Consider the following 21094-nt stretch of genomic DNA (forward strand, 5'->3'; position numbering starts at 1 on the left):
AATAGCATGGCTTGAGTACATCTGAAGATCTACAGGATACTCTTGAGGCTGTAAAAGCCATGAAAATGACTAGCCAGTCATTTAGAACTTCCAAGTCAGTTACTCATAACCTGGCCCTGCAAGTCAAGAGGGGAAACACATATACTAACATATATGACTTTTGGAATCCATACACATTCTAGTATTATTCTAAAGGTTATAATTTATGTGAGCTTAAATGATCATAAATATAGAAGCTCTTCAGTAACTCTTTCCTAACAAATTACTAGCATTTTTTTTTGGTAATATCCATTATTATAAAATTATTTTGCTTCTACAGCAAATACATGCCAGGAGAAGGAAGGGTGGTAATCCAGGTTAAGGACTATCGAGGACTGCATTTCTCTGAATTTCAGATTAAATAAAAAGGGGGAAGCATTTTAATTGCATATTATTACTAAAACGTGTACACTTGCATGCTTATGATTCACCTCCAGTCAACTGGAAGCATCTGTTCCGGACATTTATTATCCTTCTCCTCAGTGTCATGGAGATGGTTATGTTCATATAATGGAGAACTGCTTCCCATACTCCAACACTGTAACCTCAAGAAAGTTAACTGATACTCCAAATAGTACTGTTAGATATTATTAGGCAGTTACAGCTCTTCAACTCTAAATTTCAAAGCACACACGACCACAATCCAAATTGTACCTTTTACTCTCTGCAATCATCTAAAATATTGAGGAAGATAAGAATTTCAATCTTTCAGAAATTCTATGAAAAAATCATTGAAATAATTTAACTGGATAATTATATCTTAATTTATATGGTAAAAATTATATCTTAAATTAAATTAATAAATCTCTTTAGACTTTTCACAGTAGAGTTTACTAATTTCCTTTTCAATTATTAAAACAACCAGATAAGCCAAATAGAAGCCATCAGCCATATTTTTTTTTAAATGAGAAAATGGCACCTAAGAATGACTTGGACAAGATACTCCTGACTTTCATTTTAATTAAGCTGAGTTTCCTTTATTTTGTATGTTCACTGAACTCATATGTCCACAACAGTAGTGACAAGAAAGTAGCACATTCAGATAATTAGCACATTATTGCAAATTCCCACTGATGACCAATCTGAATGGGAAATCCTTTTTGGTTTCACCACTCCTGACGAAATAGCTATTCTCTTTCTTTGCAACTGCTTTAAATTATATAGAAACTGGAGGCTAGCTTCTGGAATCCTTACTCAATGTCTACTTTCACTTTAAGATGTAATAAGAAAAGATTTTGACCCTCTTTAAAAAAAAATGGCCTAAATGGCAGGCTTAACTCAAAATAGCCACCAGAATTATATAACCAACCGAATGTATTTCGTTTTCACACTAAGACACGACTCCTCTAATACAAAATCTAAAGTGCATACATCAGCAAGACAGAAAGAGAAGTCAAAGTAGGTCTTTCTCAGCCATTATCCAGTGTGATTGAGGATTCTAATTTATTTATTCTTGAGCCTTCATTACAGTTATAAGGGTCTTAAGAAAATTGACTTCCTGTGACAATATCTAATGTATTTCAATTACTATCCTTTGCCCAGTGAAATAGGTATCAACTACTACTTTTGACAAAAGGCAAGCATAATTTTGTTCCTGGAGACATTTCAAACTAATAAAAAACATGTTTGGCATTGTACCTAACTAAAGTAAAAGATGGGTTTGTTACAAACTAACAATTAAAAAAGCATACATTTCTCCCTTGATGATTAGATAAGTATATTTGATATTCCCTTCAGAAGGGAGTTTAATATGGGGTGCCTGGGTGGCTCAGTCAGTTAAGCGTCCGACTTCAGCTCAGGTCATGATCTCACTGTTGGTGGGTTCGAGCCCCGCGTCAGGCTCTGTGCTGACAGCTAGCTCAGAGCCTGGAGCCTGTTTCTGATTCTGTGTCTCCCTCTCTCTCTGACCCTCCCCTGCTCATGCTGTCTCTCTCTCTCTCTCTCTCTCTCAGAAATAAATTAAAAACATGAAAAAAAATTTAGAAGGGAGTTTAATTTCATTTAATCACTTATAGCAATAAAATATTCTTGGGTGGCACTGTAACATGTTCCAATTTATATCATGTCTTATCATACCTTTCTTGATTGTAGACAGGTGTACCGCTGTATACAGGACCAATAAAAGTGACCTGTTCAATTGAGATAATTACCTAGATAATTAAAGTAACACATATTTACTAAGAAACAGTTTGGAGATTGAACCAGAATTCACATTTAAACCAGAATTACATCATAAATTGTGTGTCTGAGACTCAAACAAATGGCATTCCCAGTTTTCACTCAAACAGCAGGTAGATGAGTCTAAAATAGCAGTAGCCATAATACATGTTGAACTGTATGCACAATGGAAGGAAAAATGGAGACATTTTTTCCAGAAATGTCAGATAAATGTGAGGCTAAATGCATTTTGCCCTAAATTGTTTGATTTATTTGCTACTTCAATTCTATACTCAGTGTATTTCAGGCAGAAATAATCCATAATAGTGTTTACAATACTTCCAATGTATGGAAAGACAGTAAGCTCATTAAAGAACCAACAGTTGAACTCACTGTTGAGATTTTTCATATTTTATTATTTTTTTAAATTTTTTTAATGTTTCATCTATTTCTAGGAGAGAGAGAGAGACAGCGTGAGCAGGGGAGAATCAGAGAGAGAGGGAGTCACAGACTGAAACAGGCTCCAGGCTCTGAGCTGACAGTCAACACAGAGCCCGACGCGGGGCTCGAACCCACGAACCGCGAGATCATGACCTAAGCGAAAGTCGGACGCTTAACCGACTAAGCCACCCAGGCGCCCCGAGATTTTTCATATTTTAAACTAGTAGAAACTTTTGTGATAACAACAATTTACATTTCTGTAAACATCATAGTTTCAAAGTATGCTCAATAACATCACCTCATTTGAGCCTCTATACAATTCTATGATATTGGGCAGAAAGTTATTATCACCTCCATCTATAAAGGAAGAACTTGGTTGATTTTATTCATGATTTCTAAATTCCCTTGGAATATTTCCCAACCCAGGCTTATCCACTTGGAAGGACATATACTTTCTTTCTTTTTTTTTTTTTTTTTACAAATAGTTTATTGTCAAATTAGTTTCCACATAACACTCAGTGCTCATCCCCACAAGTGCCCTCCTCCATGCCCATCCCCCCTCCCCCCCACATCCATCAGTCCTCAGTTTTTGTCAGCATTCAACGGTCTCTCATGGTTTGCCTCTCTCCCTTTCATTGGAAACCTTACAAAACCTGAGAGATTGGGAGAAAAAGGACACAGAATCCACTGAGAGAGCCTTCTAATGGAAGGACATATACTGTCAAACTTAGTTTTCAAGGTGGCCATGACTAGGGTGCCTTATTTAGAGCCTCTCTTTGACCTTCTACAACACTTTCATAATGCATCTCTCTCTTTTGTTGTCTATAATTGCCTCTAATATTGGATTGAAGACACTCTAGTGTTTTGCTTGCCTGTTTATTTACATGTTTGCTTTTCCTACTAATCTGAAATTTCCTTGAGGGCATAATCTAACTCATTTAGCAAGTATTCCTGTGCCCCATTATTTTCTAGACACTCTTTTGGGAACTAAAGATACAAGAAATTTATGATCCCCCCCTTCCAGAGTTTAATACAGAGTTGCGAAGGTGCTGTTTAAGAGAAATTACAAAAGTGATGAATGTTACAAAGCAAAAGCACATGGGCTATGCCAGGATATTATAGAGAGAATTCATATTACCTGAGAGATTAGGCAATTCTACCCCAAAGAAATTTAAATTATACTCAACATCAAAGGCAGAAAATGTGATAGATAAACTGGGGTTGGCCAAAAAACAAAGTTCTAGGAAAAGTAAACAACATATTAAGACCTTAAAACATCATATAAAGAAGTCAAGCATAGTTAAAAATAAGAAGCAAGTCATTTCCCAGGTCAAATAAAAAGACTCAAATTTCAAAGAACCTTGAATTTTGGAATTTGTCCTAACAGTAATGAAAACTCACAGGAATATTTTCAACAGGTAGATGACATAGTAGTATTTGCTCTTTAAAAATAGCATTTTTGAGGCCTTGGGAAGACAACCAAGGGTGAATTTTAAAATCTAGTAATTCATCTATTATAAAAATGAGAAATATGAAAAATGAGCAATGACTGGTGTTGGCTTGAACTCGGATGAAGACAGAGAAGATTCAGGGAAAGAGTATGAGATTTCAAACCACCTTCAAGAACTAAAACCAGTAGGACCTGCTTACTGGTAGCTACAGAGAGCAAAAGCAAAGGAGAAGTCAAGGACACCACTTAGATTTTAACTGAGTAAAAGGAAACAGAGGAGAACATTTGAAAGGGACATGGGCATACTGAGCTTGAGGATCTCAAGAGATGTCTTTACAGAGACCGTCACACACTCGCGTACACTTTGAGACAGGAGGTACAAAATTTTAAGGGTTTGGATACCTGGCTGGCTGTTATCCACATACAGCCATGAAAGAGTATAAAAATGTGCAAAAAGGAAACACAGACTGGGCCCATTATGGGACATTAATAAAGTCTAGAATTTTAATCTTTAAAATAGGGGTCTGAACATTTCAAATATGATCTTGTTTTTCTAACATGAAACTGAGAATTCCATGTCCAAAGCATCAAGATTATACAGATCTGCTATAGGGCACTGAACAAAGAGCATTCCTAAAATCATGTATCTTGCTTCTAACACACACAGACATATACCCACCCATACGTTGTTAATTCTACTTAATTGTCTTGTCCTCATAACACTTCATATCCATTAGAGCTCTTCACAGTACTTTAGAACTTCAAGGTATCTGTTAAATATCATCGTAGAAAATACACACTATAATAGTTGAAAACAATTCTCTCAGAATAAAAATAATTCCTTAGAGAAGGAACTTAAACTTTGTTTAACCTGAGTAGAAAGTGTAGGTAAAGAGAAATAATTTTTGCATATATGAATAGCCATAGTCATCTATTTTACCTAGACATAAATACCCAAGGGAGTAGGTGATTGTAAGAGAGTGTAAGTGAGCAATTTCCAAAGAAGACAATTTTGGTTTTTTAGAATATAGAACCCTGAGGTAACACAACCAGTAGAGGACACCTAGTGGTCTTTAGCAGAATCAATATTTGCCTGCAGAAAATATTAAGTAGCTCACCACACACAGGTAATAATGTTAATGTCAGCAAATGTGTTAATCTGAGAAAGATGGCATCATGAATCTTATATATAAAATTTCAATGCATCGCATTTCATTTGAACTTCACAACTTTTCTATAAAATTTATAGGCATGAATCGCTCACTTTAAGGGCTTCTCCCTCAATTAAATAGAAAAAAAAAGGCACATAATCTGAATGAAGTCATACATATACTAATTTCCAGTATAGAGTTTCCATTTCACATCACCATGTTCCTGGTGATGTGAAATATAAATCTGTATTTGAAATATAAATCTCAAATACAATCGTATCAATATTAATATTAGTACAAATTGTTACACATACTAATATAGCACATATACTTATATATCATATTAATGTGATGACAACATTAATTATATCAAATATAATTTATATTGAAATTATAAAACATTAAAAAAAGAACTCCTTTAAGATTGTCTCGTATTTTATTATTGCTACAAACATTTTAAGGGCAAGAGTACTTACAAAAGTTAAATCTCCCTCTAGATAACTCAACAGCACCCTGCTTGGTGCTGGCTGCATCGATGTAAGGCAAATGCATGATACATCTGTCTCCTAACTGGTATTATTAACTCCATCCTCAGTGGTCTCTGATCATTATGCACTATTCTAAAATGCACCCCTCTACCTAAAATGCCTCAATGACACCTAATTAAGTCCATCACCAGTACAAATTCATGTCTGTACCCCCAAACTCACTCCCTTTACAACCTAGATTCTGGATGTGCAGACCACTGTCTGCGTTAGGCTGCTTGTACCTCAGGTCTTACTGGAATGCTCCTCCCTTGCCCCACTCGGTCAGCTTGGGAATTCAGACTACAGCTTTGAAACTCAGTTCAGATAACTGCGAGTCTCTCTTCTTGTGCAAAAAAAAAAAAAAAAGAAAAAGAAAGAGAAAAAAAGCTCTGTTGTTCACTCCCTCCTTTATTCTGCCACTTACCACACCATCTGTGATTATTTGCTCACATGTCTGTTTTTCCTACAAAGCTGGGATCTGCTTTGAATTCTCTCATGCAGCATCTGCACATAGGAGCTACTCAGTAATTGCTTGGGAGTAAAGAATGAATATTCCCTTGCAATTATTTAATGGATTTAGAACATGGAGGACGGCCATGTATTTAGGGGACAGGCATGCTCCGATAACCTTTTAGAACTCGGTACCAGTATACAAGGGGAGTCAATGGCAAAGCTGACACCAACTCTTCCATATAGACATTTATATCCAGCAAAAGAAAAGGAAAATGCATATAAGTAAGCATTAGCAATGAAACTATCAGCATGAACAAATGCAAGAAGGGCCAGGAGAACCACCCAAATTCAAGGTACGAACCATTACAGCCCCGTCCACCCAGGTCCAATATTTTCTGGAGATGAGTTTGAGCCTCATTTTTTAAAGAATGATAGGAAAAAAGAAAAAGCTTTCTACATCTGAGGTGTGGCACATGCAAAACTGCAGAAGCAGTAAGAATCATTCTCTGCAAGTACTGTAAAACTAACACACAATCAGGAGAGAGTTGCTGGGTACAAATATGAAGTGACAGTGGTGAGATGGGGGAACAGTGTGCTGGAGACCCTTGAAGGCACAGCAAAGAAACACAGATTTGATGTGATGGGCGGTAGAGAGCCTCTCTAACTTTTAGTTGGGGGGTAGGTATAGGAAAACACTGGTGTTTGCTTATAGCAAATCTTAGAATACAATGTGTTTTCTTAAAAGATGAAAGTAGTTAGAGTATGTATTGTGTAATTATAGATAGGCAATTTATAGCAAGAGTTAGTTTCTAATCTAAACCAATTAGAATGCTAAAATTAACCAAAGACAGAAACCACAGTCTGCATTAGCTCCCTATGGAATACATTTCCTTATTAATGGTCTGTTGTTACACACTTTGTATATAAACCTACCTCTAAGCTAACATAAAAATCTGATATTGATTGCAAGAAGGTCATCTCAATGTTCCATACACGCTATTCATCTGAAATTGCAATAGACATTTACGAAGATCAGAACCATAAACACTCTTGCAGCCTAAAATGGATTTAGATAATTATGGCATGTCTCAAATCTACACAAGGAATATGAAATAAAATATGTGTGTATTCCAAAGCCATACTTATTATACAGGCATCATGCATTTCCCACACTTTTTTTTAATGTTGCTCATGAAGAATTTATACTTTATGTGACACTGAATCCTACAAAAAAGATAACCATTGTAGAGAACATTTCTCTTTTCAATTATATTTCATAAATCTCAAATAATATCAATGGTTATCCTTCTTTGATAAAGTGACTGACATCAACAAATGAAGGATTTAAGGATCCTAGAACTCTTCACCTTTGTTAACTGAATAATCTCCCATTTATGAACCTCAAACCTCCTCGTAATCTGCCTTTTATCTCTTCAGGGTTTGTGATGGCCCTAAATTGTTACTAATGTTCCATTATATTTGGTGCTGGAGGGGTATTTCCTCACTTTGTTTCTTTCAGGTCAGAGAATGGGTTCCTTCTGTGATAGGTTACAAAACAACACTCTTGCCGAGTCACCCTCTACTTGAAATACAACATGTACAAAAACAATGATGAATTAAGGGGATGATCTTTTTCCAACCAAAATACAAGAGTGGGAAAGATGCACCTCGGTTTTCTGGAGATTACAGGAAAAGGAATGTTCTGGCCTGATTTATCTAAATTGCCACAGATTTTCATGTCACCTGGTAATATACATAAAGTTTCAGTATAGCATCAGAGAGCTCTCTACTCTTGCATCCTAAAGCCATTGATCATATAATTGCCTTGTGAAAATAACTTCCCTCCTGACTCCCTAACACCAAGTGTTTCAGAAATTAGTTGACCAAATCACCTTTTTCCTTCTACATTAGCCACTACATTCAACTTTAGTAATGAGAGTAACATAAGGGCTAAATTTTAAAGTTTCTGTATTTCATTCACAATATTTCTCTAATTTATTTGGCTTTGGCACTTCTTGTTGTTTTTCAGTTGAACTAATTCAGACCGAAAAAAAAAAAAAGTATCATTGAAGATGGAAGCAATTTCCTATAGAAGGCAGCCACTTTCCTTGGGAATGATTCATTTAGAACAGTGGCAGCTTCCAGACTTCACACATTACTTCCCCAAATTTGCTGAATTTAGCATTAGCCAGCTTGGTACTAAAACACTCAGAACTCAAAGACATGTGGGTGAACTCACATCTTCCTCTGCAGTCTTAAGCCAAATGCTCACCGAGCAAATTCTTCTGATTTATTTGTGGTATGTTCCACATGTAAACACACCCCAGGGGCATTTATAAAAACCGGGTAAAGATTTGCCAGTTTGGAACCACTCAAGTTTTTTGTGCTTTTGGTTTGAATCATGCGGGTGATGAAATAAGGAATTTGTATTAAATTCTGGATTAATTATTCCTGTTTCTTCCCTTATATATGATACATCAAGAAAACATTCTTCACTTAAATGAGCTTGTGGTTCATTTATCATCAAGATCATTTATTTATAAGAAAGATCTTGCCAACTCACAACTCGAGGCTCAATGTGTTTGGTTACCAAATTTCTGTAAGTGCATATTAAATTGCATTTTACAGTAAGGATGGCAGGAAGCCGATGGCCCTGAATTATATCATGGCATCTTTAAAACACCATCAGGTTATGCAGATCGAGGTGCCTGTCACCGCTCCCAGGAACCAGAGGGCCACAGTGTCAGGGGTGTCCTCGTCTATGACTGCACGGCCCGCCATTTTGTCTGATAGGATACCATCTGTTCATCCTGCTGCCACTCTCTAGGGTAATTGGGTTAAAACTACAAGACACTGCAAATAGTCACATTGCCCACTGTATTTTTAATTGTCTGGCTATTTATATCAGTAACTTTTCTTCTTACAGGCTATTCATTTTTTAAAAAAATGTTTGTGACCATGTTTTAAGAGGTAAATGTTGAACTCTAATGTTGCATAGACACCATCTTAGTTAAGAAAAGTTTCCTACAATTTCTTATTCAATCTATAAAGTGGTGGAATATTAAGGTATTTGTCAGTGAAAGACTGTACGTAATACTGAGAAACTACACAGTTTTGTTATATAGGGTTATAAAATGTTAGGAGCATTTGATCTGGAGTCAGATTAGAAGGCTAGAATCCCAGCTCCAGCTTTTCCTAACTCTGTTTTTCTGGGCAAGCTACCAGAATTATTAGGAAAATGAACTAATCCATGTAAAGAATAAAATATATCATTTGACATATAATAAGCCCTCAATAAATATTAACTATTATTATCAATAATCATCTTGATTTGGTATTAATCCCAAACTCGTATAATAAATTTTAAGAACCAAACATTTATTACATTTTAGATGGAATGTGCTAATATAGAGACGCATTACAAGATGAACCCAATTTCTCAAATGTGCCTCATTTGCTTTTGAATATAATCCATATCCACATTTTAATAATGATCCATTTTTATGCCTTTCAGCGGTGTCATATGCAGTGTTTTATTACTGCATGGCATTTCCTGAAATCCTGTGGACCAAAATGTCATTGACAGGCACACACAAAACACTGCTACCATCTCACAGAAAGCAGAACTAATGTTCACAGAAGTTCTGTTCTATGACTGGTTTAAACCTAAATTTCAAAACATAATTCTTCCTAAATATGTTAAAAGGCATTTCGGTAGTGAGTAAAGCAATAACTAATCTATTGCCAGTATGTTGTTGTCATCCGTGCTGGAGGGGAGACTCTGGGCCTTTTTGACCCTCATTTTTATGCAGACAATAAAATTCAGGTTATAATTCATTTAAAAAAGCAGACTTAGAAGGCAAATAAAGTCAAAAAGGTTATGCATACTCTGGAATTAGGGACATAAACTCCTTTCCCATGATGGCACATTTACATTTAACTCCGATTCTTGGAAACTCCAGTTGACTGAGCCCTTTCAGGACCCGCCCACTGCACAAGAACAACAGATTACCTCTTCAGCAAAACATTGGCCAGATTCACTGTACTATTTGTATTTTCTATGTAATAATTCTCTCGAAGGTATCCTGTTTTTCAGTAGTTTGAAATGAATAGGGCAAAACTATAATACATAATTATAGGCAAAGCATAACACTGAGCAAAATTATTATGCTATAATCAGTCTTTACATATACAACTTGGAAATACTTTTCAACACAAATTCTCTGAAATTTCAGTGCTAGAGGAAATATAAACTAGGTTATCTCATAGAATTAATGATGCAAACTAGATTAGCAATCAGACCCTACACATCTTTGCCAAAGATCGTACTTGATGTATTCATACTAAATAAAAAGAAACTTCCTATGGTAGAGGAGGGATTGCATTGGTTAGGATAAACATTTGTTGATTCGAGTGGATTTGTTTTTAAAGAGACTTGATTGGTATAAAAGATTATTTTACAATCACTGTTTTTTTCCCAGGTGATTCAAATCCAGCATTTGACCATATCTTTTGAAGATACAAATACTTCACTTGTGCACCGAAAAGAATAAATAGAATTTTTCTTTTTGAATTTCATAAAACTCATTACACATTGCACAGGTGTTCATCGTAAAAGTTATAGTTAACAATCTCATGGCATAGTGGCTTTAAAAAAGTAAAAGATATGTCTTACCTCTTCCCACTGATGTATGTATCTTATTAACCTTGAAAGTCGTAACAAACGCAAGAGACTGAGAATTTTTGTAAACCTCACAATGCGAAGTGCCCTGGCTGTCTTGTAAACTTCTGAATCCATTCCTTTTTCTACAATGAGAAAGATATAATCCACTGGGATTGATGAGATGAAGTCAACCACAAACCAGCTTTTTAAATAATTCATCTTGATCACTTTAGGGTCCAGGATGATTTCAGAACTGTCTTCATTGACAGTGCCAGTCCTGAAATTCATTATCAGGTCCAAAAGGAAAACTGTATCTGATGCCACATTGAAAATAATCCATGGTGTTGTTGTTTGTTCTGTAAAGAATGTGATTCCAACTGGTATGATGACCAGATTTCCAACCATCATTATAAGCATTATTAAATCCCAATAAAACCTACAACAAATAAAAAAAATCAGATTTTAATAGAGAATAACCATTCTTTGCCCCGTCATGAAAAATGTTAATGACTTATGGTTAAATAAATGAGTACAACAATGAAGTCTTTGTTTTGTAAATACGGTAACTCCTTCAATGGTTATAAACTAAAATCTAAGTAAAATTAATATATTCCTAAAGCAAAGCATTGTATTTATAGAATTCTAAAATTATTTTATAAAATAAAATTTAAAGTGTTACTGAAATAAAGTCAAGAACACTCATTCCCCATTTATCTGGTAAAAAAGCAAAGACAACCTCTCCTATATTTAACATGTAATTTAGATGGAAATAAGGGAGACGTATAAAGAAGATGTACCTTAAAAATCATTTTGGAGAAGACTCTTATGAGATGCTTTGAAGTACTTTATATGTCAAATTATCAATCAAACACTAAAATACTAAAAATACTGGTAATATAAATTATCTTTAGGAATACAGATTAGGTCAATCATAAATTGTAGGCTAGCCTGTGGCTTCATAGTACTCCAAATATTTATACTTCCTTCTTTTTTTGTTTGAAATGAGAAAAGCCATTTTTGTTCTAAGGCTAAAAAAAATTGAACAGACTACTCTAGATTTAAAAAAATTTTATGTTTTATTTATGTTTGAGAGCAAGAAAGACAGAGCATGAGCGAGGGAGGGGTAGAGAGAGAGGAAGACAGAACCATAAACAGGCTGCAAGCTATGGGCTGTCAGCAAAGAGCTCCACATAGAGCTCGAACTCACAGAGCATGAGATCAGACCTGAGCTGAAGCTGAATGCTTAACCAACTGAGCCATCCAGCCACTCCAGGACTACTCTAGATTTTAAATTAGAATCTACCTGAAATTTGCACTTGTTTCATTGAACAAATACTTTAAATACATTCCCTCTATTTTTCTAAATAATTCTTCCTTAAAATGTCTGATTTAATTTTCAACATGTCTATGATTAGTAGCTGCCTCTGTAAACATTCTTATCTCACCTTATATTAAAATGGGAAGAAAACCAGGAACTTTATTCCAGGTTAATATAGTGTAATTAAATTCACTGAAGATGACTGTAATGTTATTTTCATGGGGATTATTTAAGGTCTATTGACCCTGTAAGTGAACAGACTAGGTAACAGATGATGTATATTTGTTACAAGTATATACGTATAAAAATGAAGACGCAGATCAACTAGTACAACCCTATCATCATGAAATAGATCCAGAAACATGAGTTACTGCATTCTGGTCGTAGGTATCCTCTTCTGGCAGTTTTGTTCTGTAAATGATGTAAATTTCTATGGCAGAAATTTCTATTAACCAAGATATCCTTATTTTACATTACTTTTCCTACTTAGACTACTTGGGCTGCATTTTGGTAAGGTATACAACTGCATATACCTTTCATAGTTACTATCATCCCTGGTTATAGATGACTCTTGTGATAAAAGCAGTAGCACAATAAAGAACTATAATAAGTCTTCTCTCCCCTTGTCCCTATCCCCTGGGATTATGTACAAGTAAATGTGTGTCAGCTTGAAGATTTCACCAGTCTTTGTGTCAAAACTTACCCTGGCATTTATAGACAAGAATACAAATACTCACGTCAGTCATACATCATGTACTGTCAATTTCAATGATATATTTTCTCTCTTTTTTCCCTCCTCTTTTAATGGAAATGCAAACATGCCATTTAATACACCAAGGACAGAGGAGAAATGTAGAGGAGATGCAATACTGTAATTGCTATTTCCCAAAGAAGTGACATCATCGAACTCTAAGATGAAACCATGTGTGCCCTGAGGATTTTCACTCTTCTGGACACTCTTATCATCTCTTCTGTGAGCTTGTCTTTCTGCCCTCCCCTTGAAGGCTGCTGTTCCCCTGGGTGTCACACAGAGCTCTTTTATCTTCTATTCTACACGTGCTCTTTGAGCAATATCACACACTCATCCATGTCTTTATGATTAATTCATAACTGATGACTAAAAGCTCCAACTCCAATCCCTCCCTGTATTCTAAGCCTCCTCGTCCTCATAATCAGCAGTTATTAAGTCTATCCTCGTGCATATCTCACACTCATGGCTGACAGCAGACACATACTCAAACTCATCTCCTCGCATATATATTTCTCACATGTTCATTCCGTATGCCAGGGAATGGAACAACTCTATACCTTATTTGCAAGCCAGAAACCCTGAAGCAATCCTAGAAAAATCCTGGCATTAAATCTATTCAATCTCACATGTGATCAGGCACCAAGGCTGTTTGGTTCTAATATCTACGTAGAAGTTGTATTCATCCATTTGCCCTTTACAATTCCCACTGCACTATCTTCAACTAGAAATTCTTACCAGCTGTTTAATTTGGAGACAAGTTACTTAAATGCTCTAATCTTGAATTTTCTCATCTGTAGACTACTATAGAAACAAAATGTGTAGGATTTTACAGATCAAATGAAATAACACATGCAAAGCATATATCCTAACATACAACAAACTGTGGTACGCAACACTAGTGGCCTACTCGATTCCTTTACCTTTTCATACCAAAAGAAATCCAGTTTTGTGGGGAGTAGCCAGAAGCCCATTGAAAGATACTCAGTTTTACAGACATCCTTGTAGTTTTCTCATTAAGACAGAAGATATTTTTAAAGAAAAACAACATATTCTATCCCTCTTACTCAACAGAAATGAAGAGGATAAAGTGCCATCTACTACTGTTATAGCAAAAATTTTTATCACAGAGTAGCTTTTTATTAGTAGTACTTAATATGGTCTGAAGCCATCAGAAATCCCATTATCAATCTAAAGCTCTATTAAGCCTTATAATTTCCTTTTAAGGTATCACCAACTCTATTTTACAGACATAAACACAGATCTTGTTATAGACTTTGCATAATATAACACTTTCTTCAGTTAACATGGATTCATTCCTTATCTAGCCAACGAAAATACAGTTGTCACCCACTCTAGCAGAATGATATAACTTCTGTTTTTTTTAAGCAAAGAATATGTTTCGGAAAACTGACCTCATGAGACTCTCTTGCCTACCTGCCCACAAGTTTCTTTTCTTGACTTTTTGCTCTGAAAATGTCTCTTGAATACTCAGGCTCACTCAGCCTTTTCTTTAATTTTCAATTTCTGAGTCTTGTAACATCTTATTATGGAATAGTCTTTCTACCCATTCCTCTTTCTATTCCCATTGTCACCTAGTTTGGGCAGAACATGTTCTTGCTTAGAATAACTCAAGCCTCCTGTCTATGGAATCTGGTCAATTTTGCCCATCAGTCCCAGAGCAACTTACCTAACACATAACTTGCCAGGTCAAAAACCATCAATGACTCTCTTAATTAAGTAAAAATAACGCAGCATGGTTTGCAAAGGACTCTACAATATAGCTTCCTCCTCTCCTCTCAGCCTTTTCTTTAACACTTCATGGCAAAAACCTCATGTCTTAAGTAAGGGCGTATTTGCCCTTCCCTTGCCATCATGCTTACCTAGGTACATGCACAATACATACAGTTTCTTTCATTCTATCTATTCTTTTTCCCACTAGGACTTTACCTACCCTTCATGCCTTATTCTGACACTGAGTTTCTGTTTTTTGGTTTTTTAACATCCTCCATGGCAACATATGCTTTCAATATGCTTCTTATTTTATTTTTGCTTTTCTTACTAATTGTTTTTATTTCCTCCATCATTACTAGGTTGAAGTTCTTTTTTAAATTTTATTAATTTTTTAATTTGATTCCAGTATAGTTAACATACAGTTAGTTTCAGGAGTACAATATCGTGTTTCAACAATTCTATATAGTGCTCATTGATATGAGTTCTCTGAACTTTAAAACTGTATTTTACCTTCTGTTTAACACTCTGCAGTAAATGTAGACAGTATGTAGGATAACAAATGCTAAGAAGATAAATTGAATTTTGACTGGAAACATACTTTTCACTTGGGATATGTAAAGAAATCCTTTCTATAAGACAAAGAGTAATTAATGCAGTAAATAATTTCTTAACTTACTATTTATATAAATCTGGAGTTCTACTAATTTGAGGGTTTTTGTAACATAGAAGACATTAAAGCAAATTAAATAGGAAACAAAAGATTAGGAATATATTCTAGGTTAGACAGCCTGAAAACAAAGAAGTTTTGGATTTGATACTTGGTTTGGTGTATTACAAAGTCGATCTTCTTCTATTCACCCTGCTTTAGAGAGACAACATTTATAAAAGATCTTGGGTGGACTTTGAAGGCAGAGTAGGGTTCAAACCCTAGATCTACTAGCTCTATGGGTTTGGGCATGATATTTAACTGCCTTGAACTTCAATTTTCTTCTACTACTCTTGAGTTCCTCTGCAGGAAGACTATATGCAATGATGTATGCAAAGTGTAGATTACAGACCCTGTTAACTATAGAAAGTTTCTCTGAAAAATCTGCAGAGAGGGAACTCACTGGAAAGCCTTAACCATTACAGTAGCATAATTACCTAGATAACCATTTTACCTTGTACTAAAAGTAGACAAAGTAGACAAAATAAAATAGTACTTTATTTATAATTAATGTATCACTAAGAGCTGTAAGTTTAATTATCATGGAGAAATTATTTTTTGTGTTAAGAATCAATTTTCCCCATGAATTTTTAGAAGAGAAAAAGGATCGCTGTAAGGATTGGTCTGTAATATTAAACTTTGGAGAATTCAAAATTTAATAAATGCTTCTTTCTTTCTTTCTTTCTACCACTTACATCCCTCTAAAGCTTGTGGTAAATAAAGACAACCCTACTTCCTTAACAAGAGTTTCTCATCATCCTTCAGGCTTCCCTTCCCTTTTATAATACCTGTAGTAGCTGAAATAATCTGATGCCAATATTAAAGCTTTAAAGAGATTTTAAAGCTACCATATTTCACTACTAGAGGTGCTTGTCTTTAAATCTGTCTCTCTAACTATTGAATGAAAGACTCTCTTCTCCCCCCCTCTTGGATGGAATAAAATATTTTTAACTAAGTGGAATGGAGGAAAGAACTTTTGGTTAAATCCTTGATAGCAGGTTTATATGTGGCTACTATTTTACCTATGGTTGAATTCAAATTATGTAACAAACCTGTCCTAGTTCTCACTTAAGACTCATTCCTAAAAATTATATTTTTAGATATGAACTATAACTTGGTCATGTTTGTAAACCAAATTATTAATCAATATAAAAAAATAAATAAATGAATAAATAAATATCCAGCTGGATTTACTTTTTATTAAATATATAGTCCTTGCAATTATTTTTCAAATTTTATTTAAAACCGATTCAATTTTCAAAAGTCCAATAGCCTGATGATTAGATACATTTTTTCTTAACTGAAGTACAGTTGACACAAAGTGTTGCATTAGTTTTAGGTACACAGAATAGTGATTCAACAGGTCTATCTGCTGTTATGCTATGTCCACCACAAGCGTGGCCACCATCTGGCATCGTATCAAGCTGTTACAATACCATTGACTACACTCCCTCTGCTGTACCTTTCATAACTGGCAGACTGTAATTCCCATTCCCCTTCACCCATTTTTGGGCACATATCTGTTGAAAAATGAAGTGCCTTCTCATAAATGCTGTCTCCTTTATAGTATTATCAGAGGCAGTTCACCTCGCCAAATTTCGGCAACCAATACCTGAACTTTGATCTGAGGGCTTCTCAGACCTCCTTCATCACCTTACAAATATCACTATTTACAGAACACTCATATTGGGGTTGTTGTTTTATAGGCCCTATGCCTTTCCTAAGTTTTGCAAAGCAGTTTTCTCGGGCACCTGGGTGGCTCAGTCAGTTGAGCATCTGACTCTTGATTTTGGCTCTGGTCATGATCTCAGGGTCTTGGGATTGAGCGCTGCATTGGCTGCTGTGCTCAGCATGGGCCCTGCTTAAGGTTCTCTTTCTTTCCCTCTGCCCTCTCCCCAGCTTGTGAGCTCTTTCGTTCCCTCTCTGTCAAATAAAAATAAAATATAAAAAAAAGAAGTTTTCTTGATCAGGTCTGTTATTTACTCTAATGCCCTGATATCCTTCAAGGCCACATTTACTGCCTATGGGGTGTGGGGAGTGAAGATACACCAAAAAAACACAGAAAACACAGACAATCCAAATATAGACTACTTGCAGCGAAAATACACTAGCTTTCTTAACACACTAAAACCTTGTTAAGATCCTAACTGTAGAAAAAATTAACCTAACTTATGGACAAAACTAAGTTTAACCATATTTGAAGACATTTAGATGTTTTCAAGTAAATGCAGCAATTTACTCAATGAGAATAGGAGATGGATAGGAGATGCACCATATTAGCTAATCTTATTTATTAAAATGAGCTAATGGAATGGAAATTTAATCCCTATCAAAGTAGTAAGATCTGTACCAATCCAGGCTCAAGTAAACAGGTTTTCTACCTCCCCCCTTCTGCAACTGCATTTTCTCATTGTGTGTTCGTCTTCTAACTGCCAGCATTATTGGCCTTCTATTGGTACATTTACTCCTGATTTTTAGTGTGGATTGTTGTTTTTTTTATTATTTTTTTAATGTTTTATTTATTTCTTAGAGAGAGAGAGACAGAATAAGCAGGGGAGAGTCAGAGAGAGAGGGAGATACAGAATCTGAAACAGGCTCTAGGCTCTGAGCTGGCTGTCAGCACAGAGCCCGACACGGGGCTTGAACCTACGAACTGTGAGATCGTGACCTGAGCCGAAGTTGGACACTTAACCAACTGAGCCACCCAGGTGCCCCTACAGTGTTGATTGCTTACTCCTCCTACTTGAAACTCTCAAACCATTAGTTTTTAAGATGTGCAATTTCATAGTTCCTCACTTGGGTGTATATAATATATATATTATTATATGCAGAAGTTTCTCTTCTTCAACCTTTATGTGATTCCCCTTCTTCCTCTATTAAGTAGGCAGCCTATGTGATCATCTCACCCAGATTTTTAACCCTCCATTTACTCCCTCCTTTGGTCACACTGACCCCCAAATGATAATACGTGAATATAATATGTCAATTATTATATTCATATAATTAACATATTATATTCATAACATATTATATATGTTCATAACATATTAATTAACTAATATGTTAATGCAAGTGGTTCTCAAATCCATCACTGGCCTTAATTTCTGAGATGGAGTTATGCATTTCTAACTATATTCATCATCATTAGTCCAAATGGAACAGCCATCTCAACAGGGTGAAATCCATACCAATTAACCTTATGGCCCAAAAATAATTCTCCTGATATTTTTATTTCTGTTTATTATAGCATAGCTACCACTGCTGACTGCTGCTTCTGCTAATGCTTCTTGTCCTTCTTGTCCTTCTTCCACTCCCCGCCTTCCTCCTCCCTTCTTTTTCCTTTCAGCCACCCCCTCGGCATAAAATATAAAATTATCTCTGACTCCTCTGTCAGCCCAGCTCTGGAATATGACCATTTGCCTAGTCTTACATTCCTTCTAAATCAATAGTTTTCATATTCAGCTTTTTTTTTGTTCCACTGCCAACATCTTATACGAAGTTATTATACCATTATTCTGCTTACTAATTTTCTTGTTTCTACCTGCCCATGTAAATTACTTCCTATTTATACCCAGACTTTCCTATTGCATGACAAATGAAATGTAAATATCTGAAATCTTCTAGTGTATCCCAATTCTGTATCTTGAAGCTTATCTTTTTTGTACATACATGGTCCTTAGCTAAATTTAAAAAGACTATTTTCCAGATTCTTTGTTTTTGCCACTGCCCAACAAACGTCTGGAATTTCCTCCTCCCCAAACCCAAACTCAACCTCCATATTTCCTTTTATTACTGCAACGATCGACTTAAATTGAATGCCAGTACTCTCTTTTATCCAATACCAGCCCAGGTGGGGGGGGCCATCTCCTCCTTCCTCTAACTCCTATCTCAGTTTCTCTATGTGATTTCCAACATTTGAGAGCACCTACAAATGAACAGTCAAGATCTTTCCAAAATATGATGTCAATAATAACTCAGTAAAGACCATTTAATAAGTAATGTCTGAAAATACTGCTCTGGAACTTATTCCTAGCCAAACTATGGGCCAATCTTCTTTATACTTAAATTGCCTAGCAAATAGAAGGTATGTTTCCAACTTCCCAATGATCAAATCCAAATTAATCACATTTATGTTAAGGAGGAGTTATTACTCCTTTATAAGATTTTAATTAAAATACATGATCATTTGCTCCTTTAAATGGTTTGGAAATTAAATAGGTATAAGCCCTTTTTTATTAAATCCTTGAGTGGTAGAATTATGATACCTATTTTTCAACTATTCTAATTTTCTTGTTTTAGACAACAGAAAGAAAGATGTCATTCAAGGGTATTTTCATTATGTCATTCAAATTTACTTCAAAGGAAGGCCACAATTTCCAATCCACTAAGTAGGTCTATGCTGCAGTTTTCTATCTTCACAAGGACATGTAGATTTTCCATAAACATCAAAATCTTTAATTTATAAAAGATGAGTACAAAATATATAAAATAGTTCCAAGTGCTTAATTTTAGAGTTTCTAAAAATGTCTAATCTAAAACTACTCCTTAGCTTCTTAGTCTTCTTATTTAATTTACCATAAAATAATTTTTTAAAATTGTACTCTCCACTGTGACTCTCAGCATTTCATTCCTTTAAGAAAAGCAAAAATATTGTGAGTGGTCATGTCAAACAAAATGTGTTCTAGCACCATTCATTCTGTGTAAAATTCATTAAGTTGGCATCCATTTCCAAGGGTGGATTAAAAGAAACTCCATATTCGGTAACCTTACCAATACAGAGTCCCATGACACAGACATTGAGGACAACTTTATTTTAAAGCTCAATTAAATGACCATTAGTTCCTAAGTGCTTTATATTTGCTGATAGACTTTGGTCCAATCACTGTGAAATTTTGAAGAGAAGGTAGAAGATGACTGACTTCTTCACTGTCTGAATACATAGCTAATTTAAAGGTTTACTCAAGTTGAAGGTTTTAATTTCAGAATAATTCTTCCCTCATTCTTGCCACAATCTTCCCACCACACTGCTTGCTCTTAAATTGTCCAGTTTATCTTTTTTGTCAATGATAATTTAGGTCACTTCCCCTGTGTTTCTTGTTACTCTGCAAATCTCAAAAAGACCCTTAGTCTCTTTATTCATTCGTAAGCTGCCAAAGCCACACAGATCTTTTGTATTACTGCTGCAGTGTGAAGGTGTGATGGAAGGTTCAAAATCAGTATCAAAGCACACTATTTTGTCCTCAAGTCTGCAAAATGTTTACATCTTATGGAAGTTTGTGAATGTGTTCAAAATCCTGATTTTGTATATAATTTACCTCACTAAATATCAAAAAAATAAAGCAACATCACAGCAATAAAATATAGGTAACATCTATTTTTTTTTTAATTTTTAAAGTTTATAGAGAGAGAAAGAGAAAGGACAAGCGGGGGAGGCACAAAGAGAAAGAGAGACAGAATCCCAAGCAGGCTCCATGCCATCAGTGCACAGCCTGAACTGGGGCTTGAACCCATGAACCGTGAGATCATGACCTAAGCCAAAATCAAGAGTCAGACGCTTAACCAAATGAACCACCTAGGTGCCCATTTATTTTATAATAGGCGCTTTGTAAACATTGTCTCACTTGATACTCAAAGAGGTTGGCAGCATTGCCTAAATTTAAGAGGAAACTAAAACCCAACCAACTAAAAGCCATTCTTAAATTCTTGT

The 21094-nt window shown here is 35.3% G+C and overlaps 1 protein-coding gene across 1 annotated transcript in view; it reads right to left on the reverse strand.

Annotated features, from left to right (window-relative positions):
* Window positions 1-21094, reverse strand: part of HCN1 (hyperpolarization activated cyclic nucleotide gated potassium channel 1) — a 387066-nt gene that overhangs the window by 326622 nt on the left and 39350 nt on the right. Inside the window, exon 2 of the mRNA XM_039234146.1 lies at window positions 10894-11317. Within this exon, the coding sequence (XP_039090077.1) occupies window positions 10894-11317 (424 nt within the window). The remainder of the gene's footprint in view (window positions 1-10893; window positions 11318-21094) is intronic.

This window comes from Hyaena hyaena, unplaced genomic scaffold (genome assembly GCF_003009895.1).
Source record: "Hyaena hyaena isolate Hyena2069 unplaced genomic scaffold, ASM300989v1 scaffold_83, whole genome shotgun sequence".
Classification (NCBI taxonomy): Eukaryota; Metazoa; Chordata; class Mammalia; order Carnivora; family Hyaenidae; genus Hyaena; species Hyaena hyaena.